This window comes from Prionailurus viverrinus, chromosome A2 (genome assembly GCF_022837055.1).
Source record: "Prionailurus viverrinus isolate Anna chromosome A2, UM_Priviv_1.0, whole genome shotgun sequence".
Classification (NCBI taxonomy): Eukaryota; Metazoa; Chordata; class Mammalia; order Carnivora; family Felidae; genus Prionailurus; species Prionailurus viverrinus.
The window spans coordinates 73,861,183-73,880,155 of record NC_062562.1 but is presented as its reverse complement, the minus strand read 5'-3'; the positions used below and the strand labels follow the sequence as shown (position 1 = coordinate 73,880,155).

Genomic DNA, 18,973 nt, shown 5'->3' with positions numbered 1-18,973 from the left:
TTTTAATTATGCATTTTCATTTTTTTAAAGCTTATTGATTTATTTTTGAGAAAGACAGAGCATGAGCAGGGGAGGGACAGAGAGAGAGAGAGAGAGAGAGAGGGAGGGAGGGAGGGAGAGAGAGAGAGAGGGAGGGAGAGAGAGAGAGAGAGAGAGAGGAAATCCCAAGCAGGCTCTGCCCTGTCAGTGTAGAGCCCAATGTGGAGCTTGAACTCACAAACAGTGAGATCATGACCTGAGCTGAAACCGAGTCTGATGCGTCACTGACTGAGCCACCCGGGTGTTCAGAAGATGACATTTTTAGAGAAGCTTCAGGAGTTTGGTGTGACTAGAACACAAGATGCATGCTGACGAAGTATAGAGACACTTCAGTGTAAGGATTGAAAATTAGAGTGGAAGAAAGGTTATGAGCTATCTAGTTTAAACCTCACAACAACTCTGTCTGGTGGGTGGTATTATGCCTGTTTTAATGATGAGGGAGCAGAGTTGGGGAACTTAGACATGCTTATGGCCACACAGTAAGCAGCAGAGATGGAGGGGGGGGGGTCTTCTGACTACAAATTCAGTGATGCAGCCGAGGAGGTCACAGGATTTTTTTTTTTTTTTAGTCTCTTCGTGGCCTCTTTCCCCGCCCCCCCCCAATATAATTATCCATAACATGTGAGAAAGAATTAAATTAGAATTGCTTTGTGGTTGTTTAGAAAATTAAACTACTCAAAAATGTAATGATAATAACAATAATAATAATAATAATAATGGTTCTTGCTCTTATTATAACAAGGAAGAAGTTCCCAGTCACCTCCACAGTGATGTGCTTACAGTTTGTACTGAGCATGTGAAATTTTAAAAATATGTTTTTGCCACATGTATGGGACAGTCTTTAGCTAGTCCTTCTGAATATCCTCCTTCCAAAAGCCTAAGAGATGAGATCAAACAGCCAAGGGAATGGGTCTAAGGAATGGGGCAGACTGGACGGGTGGTCTCATGTGGATTTTTATGAGGTTGTTTAAAATCTGTGCATGGTTTCTTCAGGAATAAGGATCCAACCAAAACGGTTTGATGTCTTCTAGTGACTTTACCACAGGAGAAACACTAGAAGAATTTATTTTAGAATTCTTACAACAATACAAAACAAGTCAAAACAAAACTAAACTATGTCTTATGATCCTTTGGGGACCACAAAAGGAAAATCATCTTGTTTGAAGAAAAATTGACTAACCTGGGGCCTATTTTCCTTAGGAGAGTTCCCATGTTAGGCTTTAGCCAGGGGTCTGTGTGTATATAATATGTCTGGAATGGAGGGAGGGAACCTATAGGACTCCTTATGTTCTTAAAGGGACCAAATCAGGAAAGATTAAGAAACATTTCATGTAAGAGACGCCTGAGTGGCTCAGTCGGTTAAGCCTCCGACTTCAGCTCAGGTCATGATGTCGGTTTGTGAGCTTGAGCCCTGCGTCGGGCTCTGTGTTGACAGCTCAGAGCCTGGAGCCCACTTCAGATTCTGTGTGTGTCTGTCTCTCTCTGCCTCTCCCCCATTCACACTCTGTCTCTGTCTCTCTCTCTCTCTCTCACAAATAAATAGACATTAAAAAATAGAAACATTTCAAGCGTGACACCCCAAACTGAGTGTGTGTGTGCATGTGCGTGTGCGTGCACGTATGTGTGTGTGTGGTCTCAGATTACTTTTAATTTGTGGGATTGAATTCTCCAGATTTGATCCTCAGTAAGCATGCAAGAGGTTTTAGAAGACATTTCATGTTAACATTTGACAAAATAAGGTTTTTTTTTTTTTAATATTAAGAGAGGATTTTCATAAAGTAACATACTGATTCCATTATCTCATCCAAACAATAGTATCAACATTGTTCCACAACAATAAAGCTTTTGGACCTATAAATAAATGTTTAATATGTGAATTATAACAGTATTTTAATTATGATGGAATTAAATCAATATCACATCATCACTTCTCTCAGCTCATATGAATGAATAGAATAGCTATCTTTAAGTTCAGTTGAGTTGGTTAACAATTTCTGTGTTTTAAAATTTGTGACATGCTACTAAGTCTCTTGATAAACTGTCCCCTCAAACTCCAAATTTTTCAGATAATTCAGAATAGAATATGAGTTGCTATGTAATAACTGTATATGTACAAGCTAAAGTAATATACCATGCAATAGCCATGAAATGCAGGGTGCATTACTATGAAGTTTGTATTAAATAAACAAAGAGCCAGAATGTGTAAAGGCAATTCAACTGTAAAAAATTTAATCTTATGTTATCAGTAAAATTAAAATCTGTGAATGATGTTTGTATCATCTACAGAGTTTTTGCAAATCTTCAATTGTTTCAGCATTTATTTCTTTTAAAGGGTAGCTCTTTCATTTTGCTCAAATTATTGGCCTTGAAAGGTAAATTTAAGTTGGAATAATATTGCATCCAATATAAGCAATACATATTTCAGAATAGTAATTAAATATCAGTATTTATCTTTTTTATGGGAGCTGTGGAGAAATACCTAAATCAAAAAACTATAATCTTGTCCTATCTAAGAAGATGGTTTTGTTGATTTTTACATGTTTGGAGAGAATACTTTTTATATGCTTTCCACTCTTTTGCAAAATCCATTTTGAAATTTAGCTGAAGAATCACTTCTAATTTTGAAAGTAAGAAAATACGTGTTATTCTGTCTTTAACCTTTTTAGAAAGAAGTCTTTCTAAAGACTCAGCATATGATAAAGAAATTTTAAACCCAAAGTAAATTCAGATTTGTACAACACTATCACCAAATCCTTTGATTTATCAGCCACCTATTTGTTTGATTGAAAAATCATTTTCTACAACATCCGATGTTTTCATAGCTTTTGGAATGTTTCGATCACACCTAATAATGCACTAGGGTGCAAGTCCAGCACATTTCTAAAAATTATGTAGCTTCTTGCACATTATTAATCTCTGCTTGTTGATATTTTGACAAATGGCCAATCTTTCTGCAGATGCACACAAGGAGCTGATAGTATTGGGAACGCTTTCCAGTTCTTGCCGTCTCCTCTGAAACTTTACCACTTCTCAATCCAAAAGACATGTAAGACAGAGTAAATACACTTAAATTTTGCAGCAAAATGTCTATGTGTGTTAATGGCATGGTATTAGACCTGGTTTAAAGTTTTAGGAAAATAATTTTGAATTGGTGCAATTAAAAAAAAATTTAGTTGGATGATCCCACTATTCTCCAAGGTCTCTCCTTAGTATGGTTTCTGATGTCAATTGCCTGTATCTCATACAAATAGATTCTGTTTTTGGGGGGTACCTATTGTCACATCTGATATTGAATAGACTGAAGAACATTAAATCTCATTAATGGTATTCAGTAGGAATTTGATCTTTGTTATGCCAGTGATTTTATATGGAATTTGGGCAAATTTGTCAGAATCAAAAACTTATTTCTTAAGTTAAAACAATTTTATCTTCCATTCTGATTTTCAGTAATTTCCCAAAACCTTTAGTCACAGTTAAAAAATTATTGATGCCATCTTAATGGTAAACATGTTTTTAAGAAATAAGATGTTTTCAACCATAAGTTTCGCCTACTCTTTCTTTTTCTTAACATGTTTTTATAATTTGTGGGTGACAGTTGATCACAAAGGGATTCATTCCAAAACTGCGATGATTTTAAATATAATTATTTGAATGATTTGTGAATATTTTAAAATATTTTGTGAGCAACCGTTCTCTATAGATTAAATTTTTGATGTGAGAACAAATTTGTATACGTTTAAATGTAATATCCTGATTATCACTTATCTAGATATTAAGATGCTTTAAAAAAGATTTTGTTTTAAAATTTTTATAATTTACTTATTTATTTTAAACGAATTTTTAAATCTTTGTTTATTTTGAAAGAGACAGAGCATGAGCAGGGGAGGGCAGAGAGAGAGGGAGACACAGAATTGGAAGCAGGCTCCAGGCTCTGAGCTGTCAGCACAGAGTCCGATGCAGGGCTCAAACCCATGAGCCATGAGATCATGACCTGAGCCGATGTCGGACACTCAACCAACTAAGCCACCCCGGCACCCCCAAATTTTTATGATTTAGAAATAATTTTGTGCATACAATATTACTTATAATTATGACTCTCACACTGTATATGGAATCCAGGTTTACAATAGCACTGTTATCTACGAATACATTGATAGCAGATCTACACTAACAAAATACTCAGTTATGTTATCCTTTTGCCGTTAGCCCTATGGCTTGACTTCCCCATTTTAGGGAAACATTATAACACAGAGTTTTATTTTAATATTATTGCCAAGTAACTAAAGTTCATAGGAACCCCACATCAGTGACCAAATAGTTTGCAAAGTTGTACAAGTGCTTGACAGGTGTTGTTTATTCAGAAAGATTTCTGTGGAATGGGAGAGGCAGGGCACTCGTAGCATTGGGGTTTAGGTATTCATGGGAGTGAGTGAACCCGTTGGATCAATCTTTCCAGGAGCTTGGCTGTGAATGGAAGGTCAGAGGGATGATTAAAAGGAGATGTTATAAGAGACTCTTAAAAACTGAGAACAAACTGAGGGTTGATGGGGGGTGGGAGGGAGGGTAGGGTAGGTGATGGGCATTGAAGAGGGCATCTTTTGGGATGAGCACTGGGTGTTGTATGGAAATCAATTTGACAATAAATTTCATATATTGAAAAAATAATTTCTGGAAGGATTAAAAAAAAAGGAGATGTTAGATCAAGGATGGGGGAGACTTGCACACTTCAGAGAAGGCACTGACAGCCGAGAGGAAGAGGTTGCATATTCTGGAGAAAGAAGGAGCATGGCAAGTGGAATAAGATGGTGACCTGGGGCGCCTGGGTGGCTCAGTCGGTTAAGCGGCTGACTTCAGCTCAGGTCATGATCTCAAGGTCCGTGAGTTCGAGCCCCGCGTCGGGCTCTGTGCTGACAGCTCGGAGCCTGGAGCCTGTTTCGGATTCTGTGTCTCCCTCTCTCTGACCCTCCCCCGTTGATGCTCTGTCTCTCTCTGGCTCAAAAATAAATAAACGTTAAAAAAAAATTAAAAAAAAAAAAAGATGGTGACCATGCAGGGTATGGGAAGGGAGAAGAAAGAGAACCAAGGAGAAGGCACTTTATGCCCTGAGATTGGCAGAAAGAAAGGGGAGATGGGTGGTGTGAAGGTGAAAAGATACGCAGAAAGAGTTCATGCTTTGTTCATTTGCTCAAAATGAGGTTGGGGGCAAAATGATTAGTTAATGGGAAGAGGAGAAGGCAAGGCAATTGTGAGGAATGTGAGAATGGAAAATTTTGGTTGGCTATTCTCAGACTTGGAGGTGAGCTAGCCAGCTAGGGCCAGGCAAATAGCCGTGTCATGCTGAGACCCATTAACTTAATAAGCACTTCCCGAAGGCTTGCCACATGCTAAGTACTTGGTTAGGCTCTGGGGATACAGAGATGAAAGACCTGGTCCTGGTCCCCAAGGAGTCTGCGGATGTGTAAGTCACTAGTTACCATGCGGGTGCTGCCGTGGGAGCTGAGAGAGGGATGTGTTTCTCAGCCTAGGGAGAAGAGAGAAGCTGGAAAATTTTCTTCTAAAGGAGAGCTTCTTAGACTCTTTTAATATGCCTGGTTAGCTTTACTTTATGCATTTCAAAGAAGATTATCTCGTTTTCAAGGAAATTAGCAGCAGAAAATTCTAAGGTCTCAGTTATGCTCTAAGTGACATCTGACAGAACAATAGGAAATAAGCTACCAAGCCTAAAAAAAAAAAAAATGAGTACCAACATCTTAGACTCTTTAATTGGTTAGTGACCAAAATCTAATTCAAAATGGATTAAAGAGAAAGGAATGAAATTAGAGATTCACATCATTGTCAAAGTCTGGGAGGCATTCTTGGTCTCAGGAATGGCTGCATTTAGGAGTTCAAATAATATCATCAGGTCTTGGTCTTTCTACATTTTTTGAGAAATGAGTCTCTTCTTTACTTCTTTCTGGCAGTTTCATACCATAGCACCTTTAAGCCTGTGTTTTCTCTTTGGGAAGTAAAATTGTACCTTTTGCCAGAGCAGCGTGGCGGACCTTGGAGCCCCGGTTCAAGAAAGCTACATTCCCTATAAATGTGGGTCACTGAATCTGATGGGAAACTTTTGCCATTAAAAAAAAAGGTTTTGAAGCTATTATTCATATTTTTGTTAAAGTTTGGGGTAAAACTATAAAATCCACAATTAAAGCTTATCATGATCCCCACCCCCCCTGTGGTTGAGTAGTTTTTAGGCTTCATTGATTAATCCTAAAAGCTTCATCTTTATTAACAAGAAGTAGCCACTAATAACTTCAGTATAATTCTGGATACATCCCATGTGCAACTCTGGTGTTTGGAGGGAGTAATTTAAACAGACACATCCATTAGAATCTTAGATGTAGATGTAGACTAAATCCTATGTGCTTGTTTGAGAAATAATTTTTGTGGTTCTACAGCTCTGACTAAACCATTATAAAACATTTACTGTGGGGTCCCCCTAACATTCAGATGTATTGACCTCTTGTCAGTGATCTCAAAGATTTTGAACTTAATATAACCCAAATGACTATTAAGTACTTTTCCTAATAATGTTTAATACAGATAAGAAACTATCAGTGGTGAACATTTAAGAATTTCGGAGATTAAAAAGAAAGAGTCAAGGGGTGTCTGGGTGGCTCAGTTGGTTAAGTATCTGACTCAGTTTTGTCTCAGGTCTTGATCCCAGGACTATGAGATCGAGTCCCTTGTCCGGCTCTGCTCTGGGCGTGGAGCCTGCTTAAGATTCTCCTTTTCCCTCTCCTTCTCCCCTCCCTCACTTGCACATGCTCTCTCTCTGTCTGTAAAAAAAAGAAAGAAAGAAAGAAAGAAAGAAAGAAAGAAAGAAAGAAAGAAAGAAAGAAAAAAAAAAAAAAAAAAAAAAGAAACAGCCAAAACACAGTAGCATGTCTAGTTTTAGACTGACTACATTCTGAGCAAGGGAAAAAGTTTAGAAAATAATGTATACATGTTTTATATAATTAATAATTATGAAACATTTTAGTGTGCTCTGTTACATCTATTGGAATTTCTATACTCCTTTTTTGTTGTTAGAATAAAAATCAAGGATATCTACAAAACACTGTTTCCTTTACCTAATTAACTTTAACCCTTCTATAGCCTCAATGACATTCATCTGTAGGTGATCAACTTAATTCTATTATTGACGTCGCTCTCATAATAAATCAAGTAAGAGAATGTGTCTGTAGTGAAGCACAATGTATTGTGTTTTGGTAGTTCAGTATTATTACTGCGATTAATGACAATAAATGACTATTGTTATTGTTGTATCGTCTAGCCTTGGTATTTTTTGACATAAGAAATCATTACCACCTATTCATCCACTTACCATTAGTAATTTTTAATGCTTAGACTTTGGTACTCTGTTTGAAAGCAACTGGAAGGATGCAAATGTTAGGATTATTACTGATTACCAAATAAATGTCCTGGAGATATTAAATGATATAAAAAGTTTAAAGTTTGTGCACAGCCTGCAGTAGAAAATGAAGGCTTATGACATGATCTCTGCAGTCAAAATAATCCTCTCTCCTCCTCCCTAAAATATACTCAACCAGATAAGATTATAGTTTTGCTCACTAAGTTGTTTTTTTTTTTTTTTTTTTTTTAATTAGAGCTGGTCATTCTGCCTCTAAGTTTCCAGTCAGAGGTTAGAACTGTGTAAAACAAAATAAACACCTTTGTTATATAAGCACTGCATGTATATAGGCCATGTCCTTTCGAATATTAAAGGCATAGAATATAGAAGCTAGTAATCTGGGTAAATTTTTTAAGAAATGACTCTCAACAACACAAACGACAAAGTTGAAGGCTCAGTATTGACGATACAAAGGAATGATAAGAAACAAGGACAGAAATTTCACCAGAGAGATTTTCTTTTTAAAAAAATTTTTTAATGTTTATTTTTGAGAGAGAAATGGAGTGTGAGTGTCGGAGGGACAGAGAGAGAGGGAGACACAGAATCCGAAGCAGGCTCCAGGCTCTGAGCTGTCAGCACAGAGCCCAACATGGTGCTCGAAGTCACGAACCACCAGATCACAACCTGAGCCAAGTGGGATGCTTAACCGACTGAGCCACCCAGGTACCCCTCACCAGAGATATTTTCTTGAGGAAACGCTGAACACAGAAGACCCCTGAACTTGTACAGTGGGTGTGCAGATGAAGAATACTGAATGAGATGCTCTGGGACTGTCCAGGGGCAGAAGGAAGACACACAGGTGAAAGTTAGCTCTCCTTTAAAAGACTCTATGAAGCTCCAAACTCACCCCTCCCTCATCATTGAGATTGTTCTGGGTCTTTATTTAACTTTCTTACTCAAGAAGGTAAAAGAGCAAGTAGGAAAATCTGGGCAAAAAAAAAAGTATATATATATATATATATGTATATATATATATATACATATATATATATATACATATACATATATATATATATATAATAATAAAATCTATCTGGGAAGAGTTGAGAACACAAAATACAAAATGCTGTGCACTCCAGCACATTCAGAAGTGACCTCACATTTTTTTTCCGAGAGTTCTATTAGCCAGCAAAAAGAAGGAAACTGGATCCCTTACAAGCCTCACGGTTTTCGTAAAATTAAAATAAACCGTTGTTCTGGAGAAGCAAACTCCTTTACTGACTCTATAAATAGATATTTTTCTTGTTAGTCCTTATAGAGTTAGGGAAAGGGTGATTCCTTTCCTTTTGTCTCAAATGTTAGGCAGAATCTTCTCATTCACAAAGTACGAACTAGAAGTTGAACACCTCTCAATAAGGTAAACGGAAAAAAAATTGCCAACATTATTTCATCCCTAGAAAAATGCTCCTGACATTTTCAATCATAGGACATGTTATTGTTTTAGCACTAACTAAATGCCAGTAATAACCAAGGTGCCTGTCAGACTTTGGAAATCAATGATTTTCACATATTTTATGCTACTTTGCAGGTTGCAAAGTGCTTTCACATTCATTGTTACATCTAATTTTTACAGTGTCTCTGTGGTGTAGATAATATTATCTCTGTTGACAGTGTGGTAGGTACTAGTTTGAGGTCAAGGGACTCACTTGCTTGAATTTCCACATCCAGGAAGTAGTATAATTGGGGCTCAAACTGGAATCAAATCTTCCTTTCTTAAAATAGTATATTTTCCCCACTACAGCAAATGCAATTCAATTTTGCAGGGGAAACCTCCCACTGAATCACGTATCATAGGTATAGACATTTCTTTCCAATACTTATTTCAGATATTAGCAGCATACCTTCATCTGTTGCTTTAATCTTCATAATGTGGAATAAGTTGAAGAAATACCAGGCATAATAAAATAGCCACCATTTGTCAAGCACTACACCATGATTTCATTTGGTATTAAAACAACCCTTTAAAGCCAGTGTCATGGCCCACATTTTGCAGATGACAAAATTGATGTCAGAAGAAGGAAGAAAAAGGACGTAACTGGTGTGTGGCAGTGAAAATTCTAACCAGGTCTGTTTGACTCCAAAGACCTTGTTTTGATCACCATAATGTGTGGCTTGGCAGCTTTCGTGATCTATGTCCAACAAGCGTTCACGATGGAAGTGAGAGACCACTGTTGCTCTGTCCTTACCAGGGAAGTCATAGAAAGTATAGCTGTCTGCACAGGACATTTGGTAAATGCCTACTTACTCTCTAGGACATACTGATGTTGGCGAACGGGGCATTTTCTTAACCAATCTTTGCTCCTGTGTTTAAGAGCAGGTCTTAGGGCGCCTGGGTGGCGCAGTCGGTTAAGCGTCCGACTTCAGCCAGGTCACGATCTCGCGGTCCGTGAGTTCGAGCCCCGCGTCAGGCTCTGCGCTGATGGCTCGGAGCCTGGAGCCTGTTTCCGATTCTGTGTCTCCCTGTCTCTCTGCCCCTCCCCCGTTCATGCTCTGTCTCTCTCTGTCCCAAAAATAAATAAACGTTGAAAAAAAAAAATTTTAAAAAGAGCAGGTCTTTGGGAGTTACCAGGATGAAGCTGCCAGTCTAATTTCCATTAGGTCCTCAAAGTGAGTAGTGAAGAGAATATACTTGCACATCTGATTAGTATGTATCTCAGTAGAATCTCCACGTTAGAATTCCTCACCTTCTTCTTACCCGTCCCTATGGGTGCTGCCATGTTCATTTCAGCTGGCCAAGGGAAATCATGGTTTTAGCAAGAAGAGGGTGAACCATAGCCAACTTATTTTAGAATTCAAAGCACTCGTTTTTCTCTGTAACTTTTCCCATCCACTCATAGTTCCGTGCTTGCAGTGTGTTTTTGTGTACGTACATTTTATGTCTCTCCTCAGGTGCTGTGGTAGGCACTGTAGGGAGTGCAAAAATGAGCAAAAAACAAAACAAACCACCTTAGAGGAATTTATGATCTTGCAGAAGGTAAAGAGAAAAAAAGCAAGTATTTTATTTAAAAATTCTCCAGGCTATGTAAGCTAAATGTCTAAGAAAAAAATAGAACCATAAAGAATAAATGTATTAGTAAGCAGAAATATGCCAATGTAAATAGTGATGTCTGTTTGCACTGAATAAAGTAACAAGAATTAGAAGTCTGGATAGAGCCAGAAGTTGGCAGAGATGTGGGGATGTAGAGGCCAACACGCACCTTTGTGAGAGTGCACGCCAGTGCAGACCTTCTGAGGACAGTGTAGCATTACTTAGTCAATAGGCTTACCTCTTCCTGTGATACTGCATTTGTTCTGTTCAGTATATATCTCAATAAAATTCCCAAACAGGGCCATAAGGGGCCATGTATGAACATACTCATTTCTGGCAGCCAAGAGTATATTGTCAAAAGTGTAGGTGAGGGGTTCCTGGGTGGCTCCGTCGGTTGAGCATCTGACTTTGGCTCAGGTCATGATCTCGTGTTATCGATTGAAGCCGCACATGAGGCTCTGTGCTGACAGCTCAGAGCCTGTAGCCTGCTTTGTATTCTGTGTCTCCCTCTCTCTCTGCCCCTGCCCTGCTCATTTCCTGTCTCTCTCCGTCTCTCAAAAAACAAAAACAAAAACAAAAACCGTTAAAAAAATTGTAGGTGAAGTGTGGGCAATGCAAATCATAGAGTATTACGCAGCAGTTAGAAATACCAGAAGCAACATGGAAGGGTCACGAAACAGCATGGAACAATAAAAGAAGCAGAGTAAAATTTATCATGGTATCTATTTAAATAAATTAGCATGCTTGCATAAAAATAGTGTATATTTCCCAAGAACACTTAATGAAAAGATATATATTTATGGGTTTTTGTGGGAAGAAGAGAATTGAAATGGGGATTGGGAATAAAAGGGAAAATAAATACAACACAGGGACTATCCATTGACCAATCTTTTTTTTTTTTAAGTTTATTTATTTATTTTGAGAGAGAGCGTGAGTGAGCGGGGGAGGACAGAGAGAGAGAGAGAGGAAAAGAAAATTCCAAGCAGACTGTCAGCACAGAGCCTGACAAACTCATGAACCGTGCAATCATGACCTGACCCAAAACTAAGAGTCAGATGCTTACCTGAGCCACCCAGATGCCCCTATCCATTAATCAATCTTTGTGACATGACATTAAATGAGGAGCATGTTGAATTCAATGCTCTACAACAAGCAAAACAAAAATCATGGAGATTCAAGGTGGTAAGAGTTACAACCTGATGAGTTCAGGAAATAACTTCATAGAAAAGTGGCACTTGACATATGTCTCTAAGGATGGGTAAAATCTGAACAGAGGTTAGAGAAGACGGGAAGCCAGTACAGGGAGTAGATATTGGGGTATATGAAAAGGGCCTTCCAGGGAAAGCAGGGCCAGCAAATGCTTGGCAATACAGTGACAAGGGGCAAAGGTTCAGTGAGGAGAGAAGGGCTCACTTTGGCTGATGCATAGAGTACAGGTGCGGCACTGTAGTAACAGCTAAGTGTCAGGCTCTAAGCCGAGTCTTTTATGCACCTTATCTACTGAATCCTCACAATGGCCAGATGATACAGATATTCTACTCTTAATCATCATCAATCATCATCATTCACTTTACAGATGGGGAAGTGTGTTGAAGAGGTAAGTAACTTTCTAGCTGCACATCCTGTAATTGCTAGATACATGACGAAAAGCCAGGTATCTTTGGTTTCAGAGCCTGTGCCCTTAACCCCCATGCTCGCCTCCCTTTCAAGGCCATGCTCTCTATTCCTCTGTCAGCATAGATGTAGAAGGGCCTGGTAGTGAAGGGGTTAAAGTAGTCAGAACTCAGCCCTATGCTGTGTATGGCTTTAATTATCCCTTACTACTGATTAGTTTGATAGCAAAAGGATATTTGAGAAGGAAGCTGCCCATGTTATAAAGTTCTGCCTATATTATAAAGGCCTTTCTGCTCATGTGTCTCTCATTGAAATGATGGAGGGGCTGTGCCAACATCAAGCTAAATAAGGAGAAAACATTTATAAGCACCCTTTTAACCCTGTTGAAGCTATGCGTTCTGAAATCCCTTCAAGTAACAAATGGGTAAGAACAAAAGGGGCAAAGCTAGCTTTTTAACTGTGGAGACTGAGGTCGAAGCTTTAGCTGGGCCCTGTTTATCATGCTGCCTTGATTAAACCCTAAGCTTCTATGCCATAAAGATGAGAGGAATGACCACATCTATAAGATAGGGTTTTGAATCTCAGCATACTCAACTGGAACATATCAGGACATATCACTCTGGTCGATGTAGGAGCAGAGTTTGGTTTGTTGGAAATGAATAGCCAGGTGAACACTGAGGCCAAGTACTATGACAGTTTCCATGTTTTGGGAAGTGGCATTTGCAAACAGAGAAACGGTTGCGTATAGACGCACACAAATGGAAAACAAAGGCCAGAGTGTTGAGAAAGGGCTTTTAGTGATAGACTCAAGTGAAATGAAGTTTCGACAGGTCTGTTTTTTATTTATGCCTTCCTCTTTCTTGCATCTCCACCCATTTCTCAAATTCTTTCTTTGCTATTTACACATCAGAACATCTGGGATTGGGCTTCCAGCACCTGCTATAGGGAGCAGAGATCTTCCTGCTGAAAATATACTTTTCAATGGCAAAATTTAAATTAGTATGCCTTACTTAGTTCAAAAAGAGTATGTTTCAAAATCTGGCTCTAAGCAAATACGCAGCTTAAGAAACAATCGAGAGCAACAAAATAATTTTAACAAAAGAAATACCCAAACCTGAAGATCTTGATAAAAGAATAAAACAAACGAAGGATTCAACACACAGACTGAAAACAGACTCTTCATAGTTTAGACCTGGAAGGCTCTACAGTACATCTGGTTAACATCTTGCAAGCTGAAGAACCCTGCCTTGAAAAACCTTCTGTACCAATGACACACAGAATGAAAGGTTATGTTATGACTTTCAGATGGAAACCTGCAAAAGTATATCCACTGGACTGGACCGTTAACTCTTACTACTTCTGATTCCAACTGTTAAAGAGATTTTTCATGTGCGAATTATAATGAACTTTTTCAGTTTATATCAGAAACACCAGAAAGAATTTTTACTTGGAGTGAGTGAACATGCTGTGGACGGAATAGAATGTCTCAGTTGTGATGTCCAAATGGAACTAAAATCCCCCCAGTAGGGATTTTGTAGAGTGCATTTTAATAATAAGCATACATGTCTGTATATTGGGTTGGGAACAAAAACGCCGTATTTGAAATACAAGCGTGTTACAAAACCTCTGTAACTGGTAACATTCACTGAAAGTTTTGTTGAGATAAAGGAGTCTATTTGCTTCCAAGTATGGGTACAGAAAAATGCCTTTATATTGATGTGGCAAAAGTCATACGTGCTAAGGAGGTACTGTAATTTGTAATATAGCAGAAAAATTAGAAGAATCCTTTTTTGAGATCCGTTCACTACCAGAATTGTATTGTCTTTGTCTCCAATTTACTTGACTCTGGGGAGGGAGGTAAAAATGAAGAAGGGCAGTTTCTCTAAACACCGGATTGTCCTGTGCTTAACCATCACGTGGTTGTGCATTTTCTTGATCTGTAGGAAGGAGGTACTTCCTTCTTCCCTAACCACCCAGGAGGCTCGCTGCCAGCCTCTTGCCTCCATGCCCCCAGCATCCAGCAGACACTTCTCAGAAATGCCGTTTGAACTTCTCTGTGCAGCAAGTGGGTGTGTGAGCGAAGGAGAGGTATCATTTCCTTCAGACACATACACACCCCCCCCCCCCCCCACCCAGACGAAGGGAGAATCGGCTATGCAGCAGGCTTGCTACAAGGGATTTTTCCATGTGTGTTTTATTATGCTGGAGAGGACTGTGGTGACAAGCAACACATGAAATTGCTATCTGTCTTTTCTGAAATTTTACATTCTCTTCTCTTTGTAGGGAAAGTGATGTAATACTCTATTGCTTGTGTAAACAGTATCATTCAATTAGAGGGTGTCTGCTTTCCCTTGCATACCGTGAAAGCTGCATTCTCCTCGCTCAGATGCCATCATGGACTTGGTTGCGTAGTGGTGACCTGTGCTCTTGGGGACAGTGAGCTGCATATACTGACACTGTTAGTAGCCAGAAGTTTTCACTGGGGAAATAAGTTTAGTATACTGTTATTAATTTGGTTTAGAAAAGAGTTGCAGAAGTACTCAGATGAATAAGACATAGCAAGAACACATGGTCTTCGTTATTCAATAACTATTCCTCTGCAAAGGAAACATGGTCTATTTCCCATTTGAGAAGGAGCTTACAACAAACTAGTAAATATGGAAAAAGGGCTACACATGTACTATATAATTTTATTGAGGAGTTGTCCTCGTGCACTTATGTAGCCCTCCCCCACCCCAACAAACTCACAAAACATGTCCACGTCGATGTATTCCCAGCTGGTATTAGCATAATCATTACCACATTATAAACAAGCCTGTGGAAAAATAGCCTGCGAGATTTAGATGGCTTGTTGTATAAATGAAGGCAGGTGGGGATAGACAACCAGATATTTTGGGAACAAATTCTTCCCCGCCCCCCCTTTAGAAATATAGGTGAGATCTACCAAATCTCAGTTGATAGCATGGACTGAAGAGGTAAGAGTTGAAAGGCATTATGACACGTTCACTATGCCTAGATAGAAGTCTGCGAAAGGCTTACCGTGGAGCCCCTCCACTGGAAGAAGTTCTCATTTGATGGTGGGAATGTTGAGCCTCCCTTTTTTCTTTCCTATTGGAGCACAAGTGGACTACTTTTCCTCTGATTTCATATAGTTCCTGTTGGTCAAGGTATCTGGCCTTTTCTTTTCTTTTCTTTCTTTCTTTCTTTCTTTCTTTCTTTCTTTCTTCCTTTCTTTTCTTTTTTTTCCCTATTGTACTTTTTCCAAGAGTTGACCAGATGAGAAATCTGGACTTAATAGCTACTTCCAAGTTTACTGCCAAGACCAGAAATAAAATATGATGTAGAATATTGCCTTACCTGAAAACTTCAGGACGCTAAATGCTGTTAGATCCAGGTTTAATTGTAAAAAGAGTCCAAGACAGAGGAAGGAAACGAATTTTACGAAAGTAAAAGCTGGTCCGTGTGTCCAGGTTCTAAGAGATCAGACAACAGGCTGAAGAGATTTAGCATATTTAGAGATTTAGATTTAGCATTTTCTTCTTTCTTTTTTTCTATTGATTTGTACAGGCATGCAGAGAATAACTAAGTATGCTAGCCACAGAAAAATCATGGTGTATTCTTTCAAATTTGTGATTCGAGCAATACCCAGAGAACCATACAATTAGGGTAAAGATGGCATTGGTGAGTGTGGGTGAGGCAATATATTCCCTGTGGGCTTATTACATCTTCTGTGGCCTGGTGATTTGTTTGTAAGTTGCTTTAATTTGATGAGATGGGTTTAACCACATGCACCTATAAAATCAGAATGATATATAATATGGATCGCATGAGTTTCAACATCCAGGGAAGTTAATCTTCGAGTACAGTACTCCAGTAAGGGTCCCTCAACTTTGACATGAGATTTCTATTTGCAATAAAGTTAACGAGGCTCTTTCTTCCTAGGCTGTCTTAGACTCAGATATAGGTAACCATTAGGTATAGCAGACCTATGGGAAGGGAATGCATACAGATCAAACTGGCATGACGGTCTGCTTTACTGGAACTCACTTAACCCCTGTGCAATATCCTCAAATTGCATAAGTGCTGAAGTTACTTAATGTTTCATTATAAATAAATTATCTGATATGAAATGTGTTATTCTCATAAATTGGCTTTTTCCGTGATTAAGAAAGAGAATTAGATTAAAATGGGTCTGTTTCAAAGTGACATGGCCATTTTTCCTTTATATGTTTGCAAAGTTAATAAAGTAATTGATATTGCAGAGACTTTGCCAAAAGGCAGGGCATTTTCAGGCCCTACAATTAAACCATGATGTCCAAAAGAGCTTGCTTAATGTATTATTTATTGAGCACTGATGGGATATTCAGTATAGCATAAGAACGAAGTTAAGCCAGTGTTTTCACAGTTTGAATAAAAGCATCTAAGTGTTGTTTCCTATTGGTAATAGAATCTGAGATTTATAGACAAGAAAAAGGACCCTGGAGGAATTCTGGTAACAATTCATTTTATAGATGAAGAATCAGAGGCTTCAAGAAAGGAAATGATTTATTCACTCCAAGGCATAATAGCTCAGCTAGAATTAGAACTCAGCCCTGTTGACTTTCCCAACACCATAGCTGTGCTCTCCCACTGGCTGCACCCCTCCACGCTTGCCATCCCTCATCCTATTTGCCCAATCCCTGAAGCATCTTTCTGGCTGGATTCTTAGCCTTTAGCCTTTCTCACCTGTAGTCCATCCCACACATCACTTATAAGATTAACTGTCTTTAAACCTATTTCTTTAAAAAAAATTTAAAATTTTTTTTTCTTTTTTTTTGAGAGACAGAGACAAAGCATGAGCAGCAGAGAGGGAGAGAGAGGGAGACACAGAGCTCATAGCAGGCTCCAGGCTCCGAGCTGTCAGCACAGAGCCTGACACAGGGCTCGAACTCACAAACCATGAGATCATGACCCGAGCCAAAGTTGGACGCTTAACTGACTGAGCCACCCAGGCACCCCTTTAAACCTATTTCTTATCAAGAATCCCTTCTGTATTAGGGTTCTCCAGGGAAACAGAACCAGTAGGAGATACACATATGTACACCCCCACACCCAGTGGTATAGTTCTGGTCTGAAGCTGAAGGTCTGAGATCCCAGCTCAAACAGTCAGACAGGTGAAGCCCCCCCTTAACTCAGCATTGTACCCAGGTCTTCATTGACTGGATGAGGGCCACCACATTGGAGAGGGTCATCTGTTTTATTTAGTCTATGGACCCAAATGTTAATATCATCCAAAAACATCCTCACAGATACATGCACATTAATGTTTGACCAAATACCTGGGCATCTTATGGTCCAGTAAAGTTGACACATAAAATTAACCATCATACTTTCCTTCAGAAGGTATAATGGCTATGTCTTCCTCTTCTTCCTCTTCTTCTTCTTCTTCTTCTTCTTCTTCTTCTTCTTCTTTTTGTTCTTACTCTTCTTGTTCTTGTTCTTGTTCTTGTCCTTCTTCTTCTTCTTCTTCTTCTTCTTCTTCTCCTTCTCCTTCTCCTTCTCCTTCTCCTTCTTCCTTTTTATCAGAGCTTATTATCCTTTCAAAACTCTTTCCTGGACTTAATCTTATTATATCATCTCTTGGACACAGAGAGAAGGGAAGGCTGACTTTGAGTGCCAAATTGCTCTGAGGCACTAAGAAAATCTTATAGTATTTATTTCTGTTATAAAATAAATACATGTTTATCATAAAAAATACAGGTAATGGAGATAAGTAAAAGAAGGAAATAGATGTCTTCCTTGATTCAAGAGTCAGAGGTAACCTCTATAGCTTTTTAGACATTTGTGTATGTAGTTTTATAAAATGTTGCATGTAATACTCATCTTGAGTATTATTTTCCACTAACACACACATATACCTATGGAAGGATTATTTTTAATCATTTCACAGTATTTTCTTTATGAACGTCCCCATAATTTGTTAACAAATTTGGTATTGGATACCAAGATAATTTCCATTTTATTCTGAGATACCACTTTGTACATGTAGCCTTGCATACATGTCTAATTCTTCTTCTTTTTTTTTTTTCATTTTTAAGTTTATTTATTTATTTTTGTGAAAGAGGTGGAGACAGTGAGCGGGGAAGGGACAGAGAGAGGAGACAGAGAATCTCAAGAAGGCTCCACACTGTCAGCATGGAGCCCAATGTGGGGCTCAATCTCACAAACCAGGAGATCATGACCTGAGCCGAAACCAAGAGTTGGACACTTAACCGACTGAGCCACCTAGGCGCCCCTAATTATTCTTTTATAAAAAAACACAGATGAATTGTTACTTTCTTTATCACATCAGCTCTAAACTACTTTGCCTAATTTTCACCTTCTCCTCCTAACTATATTTTTTTACAACTTCCTAAAGCAAATCTTTTAATTTGGTGACCTTGGTTTTATACTGTCTTATGTTCTTTACTTTCTTGCCTGTATTTATTTTAGCCCTCCAGATAAGCTATCAGCGTCTTGAAGGGAAGAGTCATATTTTATATTTTTATATAAAGATATAAACATATCAAGAGTGGTAAAACCTTGGTTTGAGAGCATAATTTGTGCCAGAAACATGCTTGTGATCCAGAGCACTTGTGTGTCAAAGTGAATTTCAAGAACCACTGGCTCAGTTGTGATCATGTGATGTTCAGTGTCACGTACTACTCATATGGCAAGACATCGCTTGTTTATTAAGTTAAAATTTATTAGAATTGTTTGTTCATCTTGCAGAACACGTTACTAGCAATTCAAGGTTTTATTGTAATTGATTTGAATTGTTAATAAAACTTACTGTGCTCTGTTAGGCTATTTTTAGT

The 18,973-nt window shown here is 38.5% G+C and overlaps 1 protein-coding gene and 1 long non-coding RNA gene across 5 annotated transcripts in view; one reads left to right on the top strand and one right to left on the bottom strand.

Moving 5' to 3' along the window:
* SUGCT (succinyl-CoA:glutarate-CoA transferase) overlaps positions 1-18,973 on the top strand; it is a 760,970-nt gene that overhangs the window by 428,750 nt on the left and 313,247 nt on the right. Inside the window, exon 13 of one of the 4 annotated variants that reach the window (XM_047849629.1) lies at positions 2,997-3,090. The exons of the other annotated variants lie outside the window; for them this stretch is intronic. Within the exon in view, the coding sequence (XP_047705585.1) occupies positions 2,997-3,014 (18 nt within the window). The 3' untranslated portion in view covers positions 3,015-3,090. Of the gene's footprint in view, positions 1-2,996; positions 3,091-18,973 lie in introns of those variants that run through there. 4 annotated transcript variants of the gene reach the window in all.
* Positions 14,314-15,119, bottom strand: LOC125160576 (uncharacterized). Its single transcript, XR_007150292.1, has 2 exons — positions 15,082-15,119; positions 14,314-14,616 (listed from the first exon to the last, which is right to left on the bottom strand). It is a non-coding gene; the product is annotated as an uncharacterized LOC125160576 (long non-coding RNA).